Source organism: Schistocerca piceifrons, chromosome 1 (genome assembly GCF_021461385.2).
Source record: "Schistocerca piceifrons isolate TAMUIC-IGC-003096 chromosome 1, iqSchPice1.1, whole genome shotgun sequence".
In the NCBI taxonomy this organism is placed as follows: Eukaryota; Metazoa; Arthropoda; class Insecta; order Orthoptera; family Acrididae; genus Schistocerca; species Schistocerca piceifrons.
This window is the reverse complement of record NC_060138.1, coordinates 1135764671-1135780425: the sequence shown is the minus strand read 5'-3', so window position 1 is coordinate 1135780425 and position 15755 is coordinate 1135764671. Positions and strand designations below refer to the sequence as shown.

Genomic DNA, 15755 nt, shown 5'->3' with positions numbered 1-15755 from the left:
CTGGAATGTGTTAAGGCAAGAGAGAAGAAGGTTTCCTGTTTGAACCAATGAACATTTATGAACAATTGAACGGAACACATGAATTTCGAAAAGACGTGACCCAACATATCGCAGCGGGGCCCAGAAGGCCTCTGATCAATTACACAACAAAAATAAACAAAAAATATATAACATTTGGACAAAGGAAGATTTTGTTTTGTTTGTAAGCATAGCCCTAACATAAAAAAATAAAATAAAAAATAAAAAATAAAGCTAGTAGTGTAACGGTAAGTGAAGTGCACCCTATACAAAACGTCGTTAGTTAAAAGAAAAAAGAAAGGTGGTTAGTGTTCAAGCTCTGTAATCACTGGGTTGCTGGATCGAGTCCCGCGCGTAAGTTTTTTTTTTTTTTTTTTTTTATTTCTGACACAATCATTTTCTTTACTATCTATATTACAAATCATGTAATGGGAAAAATACGTGTAATCGGATGAACTTTTATTAAATTTACAATGTTATTTGGCAGTCTACAAATTTTTATTATCACAAATAATATAATATTCATAATTACCGACTAGTAAACGACCAAACGCATAAAGTGAAACTGAAAATGTACGCTTGTCCGTGTCTTCAAAATTGTTCGTATTGAATCGAAAGAGAACGAGAAATTGCTTCTCGTGAAGACGCTATTAAAATACACTCGATACTGCATGACAAATGATCAGCGCCGATATTTAAGGAAATACTGCGTTATGCATGCTTTGCTCCCCAACTATCGGCTGAAAGAGAGGTTTTTGAAAATCTTAAAGAGGTTTGATTTTCCACGGAAAACCTTAAAAGACCTTGCGTGTGCGGAAACATACCATTTATTCAACGCAGCTGGTGCCGTTTAACTTTGTTTTTCATGTTTTTACGAAAAATACCATCCCGCAACTTGTAATGTCGAAAGCGACGATTGATTGTACATCTTTCGAAAGTCGTCTGTGCCGGTCAAAACTTGGAGGTAACAAGTCGTTTCGGGCTGCTTCCAGGTATAAGGGATTTCTCAAATCACGGACAAGCATACATTTTCAGTATCACTTTATGCGTTTGGTCGTTTACTAGTCGGTAATTACGAATATTATATTATTTGTGATAATAAAAATTTGTTGACTGCCAAATAACATTGTAAATTTAATAAAAGTTCATTCGATTACAGGTATTTTTCCCATTACATCAATTGTAATATAAATAGTAAAGAAAATGACTTTGTTAGAAATTTTTAAAAAAACTAACGAGCGGGTTCGATTCAGCGACCCAGCGATTACAGGACTTGAACGCTAACCACTTTTTTTCATTTTTTTTAATTCCACAAAAACAGTAACAAAAATGGCTTCAATGAAATGACATAAATAAGGTGACAGATAATTGCAGTCATAAATTACAACATTCAAAGAATGAGTCTCTAGCAGTAGCACCTTCACTGTCACCTTCAACTGGTGGCAGTTCAGCATGCACTTTTCCTTCTTCTGCAGCCTGAGGTTCCTCATCATCATTTCCCAGACCCAAATTAATCATTCAGTAAATCCTTGATGTGTGTTCCTTCCAGGGTAAATTACATGGAGAGAAGAGCAGTCCCGAACAGCGACATCACAAAGTCCTTCACTGCCTTGTTATTTTTGTCAGTTCCAGCCTTCTAAACGCATCCTTAGAGAGTTCAAGATCTTCCTTTATATCAGACACCAGATGTTTGTCGCCATATTCTTGTACCTGCTGTATATTGATTTATTTTTCATGTGTGACTTGCAGGTGAGGTTAGGGTCGGGAACGTGACACAACCCCTCTCTACTAGGAATCCAGTTCCTAACGTATACCCATTCTGTTGAAGACAATTCGGAGCATGTTACCATATTTCTTATTGTGATTCTGATATTTAAGTATTTTCTCGAATTCATTTTCCATATACATCTTGTATTCAATATGTTCATCGCTCCCAATATTGTTAAAAACATAACTTGTATATTTGCCCCTTAAACCAAATCACTGAGTTATTTTTTGCCTGAGGGTAGTAACTTTCGTCTGACCTGAAGAAATTGTTAGTCGGTACATTGTTTGCTGAAGTTCTTGTTATTTGAGCAATTTTCTCCCTGGTGCACCTCCAGTTGATAATCCGATCTCCACAAGTGTAACGATGAGGCACACTATCAACGAGGTTGCATTTGCTGCAGAGGTTAGTGTCACTTAAACCGATGGCAAAGAGACTCTCATTAGTGCTGATGATGTTATTGACTACCTTGTACCACGCTGTTCTCACGTCAGACGAAAGAACATCACTACTGATATTTTTTCAGACCACATTCCATGCTATTCCAGCATATTTAGTTTCCTTTCATGTTTCCGTCTTTCAGCTAACGTTTTTGGAGTTTAAAAGCTTTTTGCTGAGATAACTTAGTTCAAGATAATACTCCCTAATGTGTTTCAGCTTAAAACTTATTTTTTATATATTTATCGGCGGCTCTACACTTTCTGGCCTGACAATATCGTGAAGTTTTGCTGTAATGCACTCTGGATCATTACACATTATGCTCCATGTTCGTTTGACAAACAACGCCATCGCTTTGGACTTATGTTGCTTGGATCCAAAACTGCTGCCTTCACCGGCACTCGAAACAATTCCCCTTTCCACAAGAACTTTGCTAAGGTGGGCATGTTCGTCTTCGCCACCATTGATGGAATGGTGAGAACCTGTGCTATGTAGTAGGTCTCGGCTGCCGGCGCTTCATGGTAAAAGTGGCCACTCACAGATATATATTTGACGACCGAAATTATCTTGCGATTTTCCCAATAACGCTTGAGAAGTACGCGCTACTAGCAGGTTCAAATGGCTCTGAGTACTATGGGACTTAACATCTATGGTCATCGGTCCCCCAGAACTTAGAACTACTTAAACCTAACTAACCTAAGGACATCACACAACACCCAGTCATCACGAGGCGGAGAAAATCCCTGACCCCGCCGGGAATCGAACCTGGGAACCCGGGCGTGGGAAGCGAGAACGCTACCGCACGACCACGAGCTGCGGACTACGCGCTACTGCTTACACATTTTGTTGTCCTCATGGAGTACTACGAGTGTACGAAGTTTGCAGTAAATCCTCGTTCCAAACGTCGTGGCCTCCCCCTTGTCAGTATCCTGCAAACGTCTGAGGCAAGCAGGCAACTATGCCACAGTGATGCACTCGTTCTTCCTATTCCTAAATGAGTGAGTTTGAAAGAGGTCAAATTGTGGCCTTCTGAGTGGCGGGATGGTTCTTTCGGAGAATTGCTACACAAGTTGGACAAGCTGCATCACACCCACAGACGAGGTTCTGGACGTCCACGCTGCACAGACAATGGCTACGATCGTCCTATTGTAAAGGCAGCAGCGGCAGTTCGTACAGCTACCACAGCGCACATAAGAGGGCTTGTGAGTCCAGATGTGTCTACACGAACTGTTGCGAACCAGTTATTAGCAGTGGGAAGAGCGGCACACTCACCTCTAGCCGTCTTCCGCTCACGCCACAGCATCGACGTGCATGGCTAGACTGGTGCCATCAGAGGATCGTTTGCAAGGTGGAATGGCACGCCACAGTCCTCAGCGATGAAAGCACATTCTGCCTGCACGCGAGTGATGGTCGTTTGTCTGTACGACATAGACCTGGTGAGCACTGCATCATAAGAGTGCATTCGTCCAAAACACACTGGCCCTGTCCCAGGACTCATGCCTGCTCCAGAAGTTGGACCATTACAGAATATGGGGTGTACCTCACAGTTGGCTCACTTCTTACTTTAGCAACAGGCACCAAAAGGTCATTATTCACAATGTTGATATCGGCTGTGATGTGGGGTCTGAGTGGGGTACTGTCAAGTGTGAGGGTGCCCCAGGGATCAGTGTTGGGGCCACTTCTGTTCCTTATTTATATAAATGATATGCCCTCAAGTATTACAAGTAACTCTAAAATATTTCTGTTTGCTGATGACGCTAGCTTGGTAGTAAAGGATGTGTGCAACAATGGCTCGGTTTCAAGTAGTGCAGTACATGACCTAAGTTCATGACTTGTAGAAAATAAACTAACGCTAAATCACCATGCTACAGGGCTCTGGTGGAGCTAGGAGGAAGTAATAGGCTGTAGCTAGTGTGGGTCCCTGGCCACTGAGGGATCTGTGGCAATGAACAAGCCGATAGATTGGCTAGGATGGGGGCAACAACTCCATTTATTGGACCGGAACCTGTCTTGACAATCACCAAGGCTATGATCAAATTAGAACTACAGAACTGGCTTAGGCTCTGGTTCAAATGGCTCTGAGCACTATAGGACTTAACTTTTGAGGTCATCAGTCCCCTAGAACTTAGAACTACTTAGACCTAACTAACCTAAGGACATCACACACATCCATGCCCGAGGCAGGATTCGAACCTGCGACCGTAGCGGTCACGCGGCTCCAGATCGTAGCGCCTAGAACCGCTCGGCCACCCCAGCCGGCAACTGGCTTAGGAAACAGCACGTAGGTTATTGGACCAAGGTCCATAAACAAAAACATGGTAAGGTAATGATGCCCAGGCCATGTTTTAAAAAAGAAGCTCTGTAATCCTGGGATTGAACAGGAAAGAGATCAAACTCATGACTGGACTGATGACCGGCCATGGTAACTTCAAAAAACACCTACATACAATGGGTAAAATGGAAGAGGACCCTAAATGTAGGATCTGTCATGAGGGTGAAGAAACTGCATCACACCTAATCTATGAATGCATGGCATTGGAGAGTAAAAGACACAGAATCTTCGGGACAACTAGACCTGAAGAAATAGTGTCTAACAAAAAACTGGTAGAGGGACTCCTTGTACGATTCAAGGGCACTGGTTGGCTTTACTAGATGTACAGGGAGCGATACCGCACAATAAACCTAGTTTCGGTGCGGGCAGTGGCGGGTTAGACCTAAGCTGTTTTAGCTCTCCTGTTAAAATCAAATCAGATCAACGCTAAATCACAGTAAAACTCAGTTTTTACAGTTTCTAACACACCATTCAGCAAAACCTGACGTTTTAATTTCACAGAACGGGCATATGATTAGTGAAACTGAACAGTTCAAATTTCTAGGTGTTCAGACAGATAGTAAGCTGTAGTGGAGAGTCCACGTTCAGGATCTTGTTCAAAGAGTTAATACTGCCATTTTTACCATTCGAACGGTATCGGAAGTCAGCGATCGTTCGACACGAAAGTTAGTCTACTCTGCTTCTTTTCATTCGCTTATGTCGTATGGTATTATATTTTGGGGTAGCTCTTTCCATTCTGAAAGGATATTTTTGGCTCAGAAACCGGCGGTTCGGGGAATAAGTGGTGTAAGTTCACGAACCTAGAACCTCTTGTCGACCCCTGTTCACGAGTCTGGGTATTTTGACATTGGCCTCTCAATATATATATTCCTTACTGTCATAAGCAGCTTTTACTCGGTTAATACTGGGCAGAAATGAAACCTGCATTTGGATCGGACTTCCTTCACTCTTGTGCAAAAAGTTGTGCAGTATACTGCTGCATCCATTTTCAATAAGCTACGACTCGAATTCAGAAATCTTAGCAGTAATCCACTCGCTTTCAAATCGAAACTGAAGAGTTTCCTCATGGGTCACTCCTTCTTTTCTGTCGCGGAGTTTCTTAAAAAATTAAGCTGATTCTTATTGTATTGTTGATTGCGTTTACTTAAACTTATGGACTGACTTTTTCGGGTTCATAAACATATATTTTTATCTGTTATTACTTTTATGTTGTAATTTCATGCACTGACGCGTTCCATGACCTTGGAGATTTGCTCCTCAATTTGGTCGTACGGAACTTGACGTGTAAATAAAAATAAAATAAAATGGTCCGAGGTGCGGTAAGCTACAACTGTCGTTCACTTTGGTGTTTCTGGAGGGGACGCCAACCATCACTCTGTACATGCAGACCCCGTTAGTGCAACAGGAAGGTGATGTGTTATTTCAACACGATAATGCTCACCCACAATTTAACAGTGAAACTCAACGTGCTGTGCAAGACGTGTAACAACTACCCTGTCCAGCACGATCTCCGGACTGGTCTGGAATAGAGTACGTGCGGGACATGATAGGGCAAGAAGTGACTCGTGACTTGTCCTCCACAGCTCTCAAAGAACTACGTGAACAGGTTGAGCAGGTGTGGCATAACATGTCCCAGGACAGTATTTGCCATCGATACAATCGACTGGATGCCAGAGTCAACACCTACTTTGCCGCCCATGGAGGCTACATCGCTTACTAATATGGGTGTTTCAGTGTGGGTCAATACCTGGTACGTTAGGACTACTTGTGCTATTGATCTGTAAATGTAACATACTGTTGCGACACTAAATCTTGAGTGAATTCGAAACCTCGACAAGGTTTTATTAATTTTTTCCAGCAGTGTATACGACAAGTATGCGCCCTTGAACACCAGAGAAGAAAGAAAGAAACCTACAACTTCGCTAAGTGAATAATTAACCCTGCGGCGCATGAATTTTACTGCAGTGGACAACTGTTAATTGTCAATTCTCTGGCGTTTCCAATCAGTCATGAGGCTGCAAATGCATGCAGGACACACCAGCAGTAGGGAGTGCCCACTGCAGTGAACTGTGTGCATTTGCAGCCTCAGGACTGATTGGAAACGCCAAAGAAGCGACCATTAACAGCTATTAACGCTATGCGCCACAGGGTTGAAGCAGTTCATGAATCTAAGAGACGCTGCGCTTCTCACATCTTAATGATGCCCCACGTCTGAAAATCATGATACTTACAAGCAGAACCGGAACAGAGTCAAGCTGTGAGAAATACATGCCCATACATTAACCGATAATAGAAGTAGACCAGCTGGCCTACAGAAAGATATGCGTGGTCTTGATATACGCAAAGTGAAAGCTGCAGCTATTCTCATTGTCCCAGCTGACGAACAGACCACCACTTCACATTACCTCCAACCACAACTGAAGCACAAACGAAGAACTGTAACCACAAAAAATTCTATCTAAAGCATGTTACTTGCAACACAGTCAAACACGCCACCATGCCTATCAGAATAGCATGAACCAGTCACCATGGCATCACAGTGCAAATTATGCTTACTATTGGCTCACTACTGCTCACTTCTACTTAACCGATTTCAATGAGGCTGGAAACACGGACTAATTAAGCCGCTACTTAAAAAGGACGTTGGCAGAGCATTCTCCAATTACTGACCTATTTGTATTATTCCTTGCTATCCAAGGTCTCATATTGTATGGTCCACGACCAGCTAACACACTACCTAACTATAAACATCTACTAGACGATTACCTATCAGACTTCTGTAAATATAGCAACAGAGCACCTGCCTTAATAAAGGTAATAGATAACCTGAAGCTTGCCATCGACGCACAAAAGGAGACTATCATGTGGTTCTTAGACTTCAGCAATGCGTTTGATACTGGCAACCTCTACATTCTACTTACCAAACTTAGCAGCCTAAATTTCTCGACAAGTGCAGTTCAGTGATTATGCTCATAACTGACGTCTCGCCAGCAAAGCTTCATGTCAGGCACCATAAAGTCACAATGGAGGCTGGTAGTATTAGGCGACCCCCAGGGTTCAGCTTTCGGTCCTATACTCTTTTCACTACACGCAAATGACGAGTCGTCAGTTTCGTCGGACTGCAAATTGATGTTGTATCTAAGTGCAAGACCAACAAACTTGAAAAAGGCTATCGAGAATCTAGGTACTGCCCCGTGTACACCATCAAAACGAGCGCAGTATATACGGTTAAAGCTCAATCCATACAAAACCCAAGCAGTATTGGTTGGTCATTCTAGGCTCATTTGCCCGAAATGTTGGGAATTCCTGGTATCTTTAACCCTAGTTGGGATAAATATCAACTTCCTTCAGCACAGAGACTGGGAATAACAGATGAAAATCTAAAATCGATTGAGCACATAACTGCAGTGTGCAAGAAGATATCAGCATCTCTCCATAACCTTCAAAAATATAGAACAAACCCCTTATCTCTTGACCTGAAAAAGAACTTCCAGTAATTGATTACAGCGATGTTATCCTGCAAGGCCTTTCTCAGGATAGCTCAGGGCGGCTGTAACTGGTTACGAGTGCCTGTGTTCATTATATATGTGATGTTCGACACTTTGATCACATTTTAGCATCATACCCTGGCTGTTGCTGACAAGTGCAGAGATTTCCATATTCTCTGTCTCTTCTATTGTCTCATCAATGACTACTATCCAAGTCTACCCTCGATTTCAACGTCCTTGTTCAACATAGCAGAAGCACCCGTTCCCATCAGAGGTGAATCCATTCTGTACTGCCCCATCATTCAGTTACTTTCTCGAAGTCCTTCTCAGTAGCAGTAGCAGAAGATTTCCAGCTTCAGAACACAGTTAGTGACATAGGTACTAAAGCAACAATAATGGTTAACATTGTCCCTGTACATACCCGTTACCCTTGCACATCACTCCTTGCAGTCTGATCTGCCTCATATCCAGTATTTTTAGCTGACGTAGTTCCCTAAAATTTCGTTTCCTCATAACTCGCTATAGCAGGTATGATCTATTTTGTACACCTACAAATTCCTCTTATGTCTAGCATTATCATCCTCATCCTCATTATTATTATTATTATTATTACTGTCAGTTGCAGCAGCTCTCGCTTTCTCTATTCATTTAGTCAGTTCCGACTCTCCATGAGCCCATGAACCGAAGTACATTAATTTCTTCTGTGCTGCACGTTCTCCCGTAGGCTTTCCACGTTGGAACAATTACTTCTGTGATGCCATCGATCCATCTCATCCTCTGACATTCTCCTCTTCTAGTACCTTCGATCTTCCCCATCATTAGTGTTTTTTCCAGTGAAGCATGTCTTCTCATGATGTGTCCAAAGCTTTTGTTTTAGTATCAGACCTTCCAGGGAGCACTCTGGTTTTATTTGCTCTAATATTGACCTATTCGTTCTTTTTGCAGTCCATGAGACTCTAAGAAGTTTCCTCCAACACCACACACTACTCTTCGCTTTCCTGTCTTTCTAATGGTCCAGGTCTCATATCCATACATCACAAATGGACAGACCATAGCCCTTACAATACGGATCTTTGTTTCCAAAGTTATATCTCTATTACTTAAAACCATGTCAAGGTTTGACTGATTTCGTGGCTGCAGTCGTAATCAGCAGAAATCATGGAAACAAGATATTTGAACGTAGACACTACCTCCATTGTTTCTGCTCCTATATGCCAGTATTAAGTTTATTAGTTGATGTTCAATATAATTTACTCACACTGCCACCTCAGACACTCAGATCATTTTACTACTAATGCTCATATTAAACTTGTTGTTTATTAGGTAACTATAATGCAAAAAATGCACTGTACGTGCGAGATCATGGTCCGAAGTAAGGGAGGGGCAGACGGCCCTAATCAGGTCAGATGAAATAAATACATAAATAAAACACGTCTGCATCTATGTACAGTATCTGACAAAAGGGCCCAGACACCCCTTTGTAATGCAGAATCGGCCGCTAGATGACACCAGAGGCGGACCTGACAGTATAAAAAGAGACTGGGAGTATATTTTTGTCAGCAGAGCAGCAGAAACAACAGAAGGGGTCGATTAGCTGAGTGACTTCGAACGTGTAGTAGTCAGTGGATGTCACCTGAGTATCAAATACATCAGGGCCATTTCAGCCCTTCTAAAGCGGCGCAGTGTCAAAGGATATCAATGATAAGGGCCGCTGATGAAACTGATATCCTTAGTGACAGTAGAGTAAAGTCGTATCGCACCATTGGCTGGGAGATCTTGAAAGGCAGGCTCAGCTGCTAGAATTGGACTTTCGCATCCACTGGCATCTTTCCTTCGGGAAGTGTGAGCCTGGTGTGTTGTTTAAGTGTAACTGTTAAATGTGCAAGGTGTCCCAGGAGGAAAGGTCAATATTCAGATACATGACAGGGACGATCGTTCGAGGCAGGAAGCTCTTGTAAACATGGGCTCTAAAATGCTTATCTTAAGAGCTATGAGTACTTCTCCATCTTCGTTACTGTGCAACAAATCTCTTGTACTGCAAGCTCTTTGCTTTCCATATTTTGCGAGGTTGTAGTATGGACAAAAAAAAACCGAGCGAGGTGGCGCAGTGGTTAGACACTGGACTCGCTTTCGGGAGGACGACGGTTCAATCCCGCGTCCGGCCATCCTAATTTAGGTTTTCCGTGATTTCCCTAAATCACTCCAGGCAAATGCCAGGATGGTTCCTCTGAAAGGGCACGGCCGAATTCCTTCCCCATCCTTCCCTAATCCGATGAGACCGATGACCTCGCTGTCTGGTCTCCTTCCTCAAACAACCCAACCCCCCCAAGAAGAAAAAATGCCCAGTAAATATGTCTCTAAAGTGCATACCTTAAGAGCTATGAGCAGTTGCTCATCTTCACTGCTGTGAAGCAAATCTCCTCTATTGAACAGGAACTCATAGCTCTTGAACAGGTCTCGGAAGGCCCAAAGGCACCGGCTGACCGTCGTGTCTTCCTCGGCTGATAGGCGTCACCAGATGCAAATATAGAGGGTCTTGTAGTCAGCACACCACTCTCCCAGCCGTCGTCAGTTTTCACTACCGGAACGGCTACTTCTCAGTCACTAAGCTCTTCAACCTTCCTTACAAGGGCTGAATGCACCCCACTTGCCAACAGCGTTCGGCAGATCCAAATGGTCACTGATCGAAGCTCGACAGCGCTTAACATCGGTGAGATCGCGGGAACAGATGTTACCACTGCAGGAACCCATGTTTACTAGACTTTTCTGCTTCGGGCCATCGTTCCCATCATATTCCTGAATACTGAGCACTCCTCCTGGAACACCCTATAGATGCTAATGTGTATGGTGCCACGTATATGCTGAATGATGATGAATCCTCTCGAATAGTAGCAAGGGGACCGCCAAACTTAAAACTTCCACATCCGATAGACAAATTAGCATCAACAGCGTCACCCGTGCTCACTTCATGAGACATAGCGGAGAGGTTTGGAGTTTAATCCAGGACATTGGTGCAAAGACTGGTGATCAGGGACTTTATCCCACGACCCCTTCTGTCCTCTGTGCAGTAAAGGCATAGGGAGAACTGTCAGCAGCACGGGATTAGCCTAGCGGTCTTAGGCGCTGCAGTCATGGTCTTTTCGGCTGGTCCCGGCGGAGGTTCGAGTCCTCCCTTGGGCATGGGTGTGTGTGTTTGTCCTTAGGATAATTTAGGTTAAGTAGTGTGTAAGCTTAGGGGCTGATGACCTTGGCAGTTAAGTCCCATAAGATTTCACACAGATTTGAACAGCGAGTGGCTCACGTGGACAATCACCTACCCAAGTTACGGCTATGCCTACAGTGATTAACTTCGGTCATCTGATGGGAAACAATGTATCCACCGCGGCTCGGCGAGGGTGGGGAAGAATTGTAAGATCTGTTGACTGAAATAAACAGTTTAGTGAACAAAGAATGTGGATCTGAATTAACCGAGGAAAGAGCAAAGTAATGACGAGTAGCAGAAATGAGAATATTGAGAAACTTAACGTCATAATTGGTGGTCACATAGTAGACAAAGTCAAGGAATTCTGCTACCCTGGAAATAAAATAAGCCGTGAGAGACGAAGACTAGGACAGGCAAAGAGGGCACGCTTGGCCAAAACAACTCTACTGCTGACGAACATAGTCCTTAATTTCAAGAAGAAATTTCTGAGGATGTACGTTTGGAGCACAGATTAGTAGTGGAACATGGACTCTGAGAAAACCGGAAAAGAAAAGAATTGAAGCATTTGAGTTGTAGCGTTACAGAAGAACGTTGAAAATTAAATGGGATTAGGTGGACTTATAAAATAAGGAATAAGGAGGTTCTCTGCAGAATCGGTGAAGAAAGGAATGTATGGAACACTCTGAGAACAATAAGGGACAGGTTAATAGGACATGTGTTAACATATCACCGAACAATTTCCATGGTACCAGAGGGTGCTGTAGAGAGTAAAAGCTGTAGAGGAAGACAGAGTTTGGAGTACATCCAGTAAGTATTTGAGGACGTAGCTTGCAAGCGCTACTCTGAGAAGAAAGTGTTGGCACGTGACAGAAATTCGTGGCGGGGTGCGTAATAACAGTCAGAGGACTGGTGACTCCAAAAAAGCAAGAGCAGCCGGACCCAACTCACTGACAGGGACTCTAATGCATGGACGAGGACGGTTGTAAGAAATGGCATCAAATTAGCAGAACGAATGACTCATGAGCAGTCACACTAGCACGATGTTCGTGGGAAGTTAGAAAGAATGTGTTACAATGATCGAGCAGCTCTTCGTCAGCCACACATTTCTGCGGAGATAGAAAGGGCTGAGATAGGCATAGACAGCTTACACTGGAATGTAAGGTGGTCATGTAATTTCGATTTTTATGTGTCACTGATGTGCGCTTCAGAGAGAGTGGAAGTTACGCTACTGTTAAACAATCTTTGGTCTTGTCGTGGCACAGTCTTTGCCTCTTCGCAGTGTGATACGTTCTTAGTTGAAGTGTGGCAGGGAGATGGACGTAGCTGGTAGCGTCGTGTGGACTTGTGGTTGTACCTGTTAGATGAAGAAAGGACGGCTAGGATGAATATGATGTGTACAATGAAAGGGGAAAGAACAATAAATTTTGAGTAATGTAATTGGTTTTGAGGAGAAGAAGTTTGAGGTAAGACTGCAGCGCTGCGCATCTTATTTGTCGGAATGATTACTGTCAGCTGGTTAGCTTGTTCGGTGCTTAGACAAGGACCACCCCACTTCCCTGAGTCATGGATTAACATATTAATCTATTAAACTGTTTGATTTTTATAGAATTTCTCTGTTAATATTGTACCCGCTTTAAATCATTGTTCACTTTGTTAAGCATACTATTGTTCAGACCAATGTTATGTTTGAAGATCACGCGAAGTTTTAATCTGTCTTTTGAATATACTCTTCATTCTCAAATGGTTATCTGCTGTTGTACTTCGAGAAATCTATAATAATGTTGCAAGGTGCGAGGTAACTGGAAATTTTGATTATGGTCAGATAATTGTTTCACTTCAGTTGCGCATTTAACATAAAGACAAGTTGCATTCAGATTAGCTACTGTTCAGTTTATATTAGATTCTGTTTAGTCAAAGTTTAGCATAAGAGTGTAAGATGGATAACAATTGTGAGTACACAGTTTTGGTAATGCGTAGACTTTTATAGAGTATGAGGTAAACTTGGGATAAATTTCATACAGAAACGAAGACAGTGAGGAGGTTACACAACAGAAAGAAAACAACTAGGATACTATTACATAGAGCGCATAAAAATAACCTTTTTAGAGCTAGTGTCTAATTGAAAATAATAGGCAAGTGAACTAACACACAAAGTAGTTAGACAAGACAATCAAATTAAGTTTTATAACAGATTTGTTCATCCAGTATTGAATCATTGAACAGCTGCAAACCAATAGCACTTGAGTCTTGGACGGCTTGAGCTTTAACCATACATCCTGTGCCCATTTTGATAGTGCACGTAGGTCAGTATTTAGATTCTCGATAGCCGTTCTCAAGTTTATTGGCTTTGCACTTAGATACAACTGGCGGTCATCAACGTACATGTGGTATTTGTAGTAGGACAAAAGTGATGGCACATGATTTACGTACAATGAGAAGTGTGTAGGACCTCATACCGAACCCTGGGGGACATCTAATACTACCTAACTCCATTGTGACTTTACGGTGGCTGATGTGACACTTTGCTGGCGAGACTTCAGGTATGAGCGAATCCTCTGAACTGCACTTGTCGAGAAATTTAGGCTGTTAAGTTTAGCAAGTAAAATGCCGAAGTCGCCAGTTTCAAAGGCTTTACTGAAGTCTGTTGTTGTTGTTGTTGTCGTGGTCTTCAGTCCTGAGACTGGTTTGATGCAGCTCTCCATGCTACTCTGTCCTGTGCAAGCTGCTTCATCTCCCAGTACGTACTGCAGCCTACATCCTTTTGAATCTGCTTAGTGTATTCATCTCTTGGTCTCCCTCTATGATTTTTACCCTCCTCGCTGCCCTCCAATACTAAATTGGTGATCCCTTGATGCCTCAGAACACGTCCTACTAACGGATCCCTTCTTCTAGTCAAGTTGTGCCACAAACTCCTCTTATCCCCAATTCTATTCAATAATTCGTCATTAGTTATGTGATCTACCCATCTAATCTTCAGCATTCTTCTGTAGCACCACAGTTCAAAAGCTTCTATTATCTTCTTGTCCAAACTATTTATCGTCCATGTTTCACTCCCATACGTGGCTACACTGCATACAAATACTTTCAGAAAGCCGGCCTGAATGGCCGTGCGGTTCTAGGCGCTACAGTCTGGAACCGCGTGACCGCTACGGTCGCAGGTTCGAATCCTGCCTCGGGCATGGATGTGTGTGTTGTCCTTAGGTTAGTTAGGTTTAAGTAGTTCTAGGGGACTGCAGCAGTTGAGTCCCATAGTGTTCAGAGCCATTTTGAACTTTCAGAAGCGACTTCCTGACACTTAAATCTATACTAGATGTTTACAAATGTCTCTTCTTCAGAAACGCTTTCCTTGCCATTGCCAGTCTACATTTTATATTCTCTCTACTTCGACCATCATCAGTTATTTTGCTCCCCAAGTAGCAAAACTCCTTTACTACTTTAAGTGTCTCATTTCCTAATCTAATCCCCTCAGCTTCACCCTAATTAACTCGACTATATTCCATTATCCTCGTTTTGCTTTTGTTGATGTTCATCTGATATCCTCCTTTCTAGACACTGTCCATTCCGTTGCTGAAGTCTAAGAAGCACAAAGTAGTCTCCTTTCGTGCATCGATGGCAAGATTCAGGTTATCAGTTGTCTTTAATAAAGCAGATGCTGTGATGCGATATTTACAGGAGCCTGATTGGTGTTCGTCTAGTAGATATTTGTGGATAGGTAGTTTGTTAGCTGGTCGTGGACTTTATGATCTAAGGTCTTGGATAGTGAAGAAATAACGCGAATAGGTCAGTAGTCAGATTCTGTAGCGTGTTCCGGACCTAATGAGGTATACCAAGGTAATGCGAGGCAGAGAAGTGCTAGCGGCTCACCTGTAGAGTGGGAAGCCCTGGTCGTCGCGGAACCAGAAGACCATGTAGAGCTTGTCGTGCCGGGGCGGCGTCACGTTGCACGGCAGAGCCACACTGCGGCCCTCCACAGCCTCCACGGACGCCGCGGGTCCTGCAACACACCGTGACACAGAAATCACCAGTCTGGCACTCATGTCTGGCCATCGTAGCAGCTGTCTGCGGCACCGTGAGAGGCCAGCGCGCCAGCTGCGGTAGTCACAGCGAGAGGCTTCACGCAAAGTCGCTCTCAACGGAACAGAGTCAACACGATAATGAACACTTCTTGAGTTATGGGCCGAGTCAAGGCGTCGTTCTGAGGCAACGTTTCTACAAGTTTCCCACTTATCAACTTGTCTGAGCCTGAAGACAACTAGTAGGAAACTTGTTGAAACGTTGCCGCAGAAACGACGCCTTCACTCGGCTGATAACCCGAGAAGATTTCATCATCGAGATTCGCCGAGAAAGTCTAAATTCGCATAAAGTCAACACCTAATATCTGGGGAAGCCCTTGGGAACCATATGCGGCCGTTGCAGTTTAGAATATTTACACTGGTGCCCAAAACTTAAGGGAAAAAGTAGCTTTTGCATGGTGTGTCACTCTCAAATAACATAGCTCGATGAAACTGGGCT

The 15755-nt window shown here is 43.1% G+C and overlaps 1 protein-coding gene across 1 annotated transcript in view; it reads right to left on the bottom strand.

Moving 5' to 3' along the window:
• The window catches only part of LOC124778420 (nephrin-like), a 159389-nt gene extending 144109 nt beyond the window's left edge, over positions 1 to 15280 (bottom strand). Inside the window, exon 1 of the mRNA XM_047253642.1 lies at positions 15108 to 15280. Within this exon, the coding sequence (XP_047109598.1) occupies positions 15108 to 15280 (173 nt within the window). The remainder of the gene's footprint in view (positions 1 to 15107) is intronic.
• Positions 15281 to 15755: the final 475 nt, after the last annotated feature.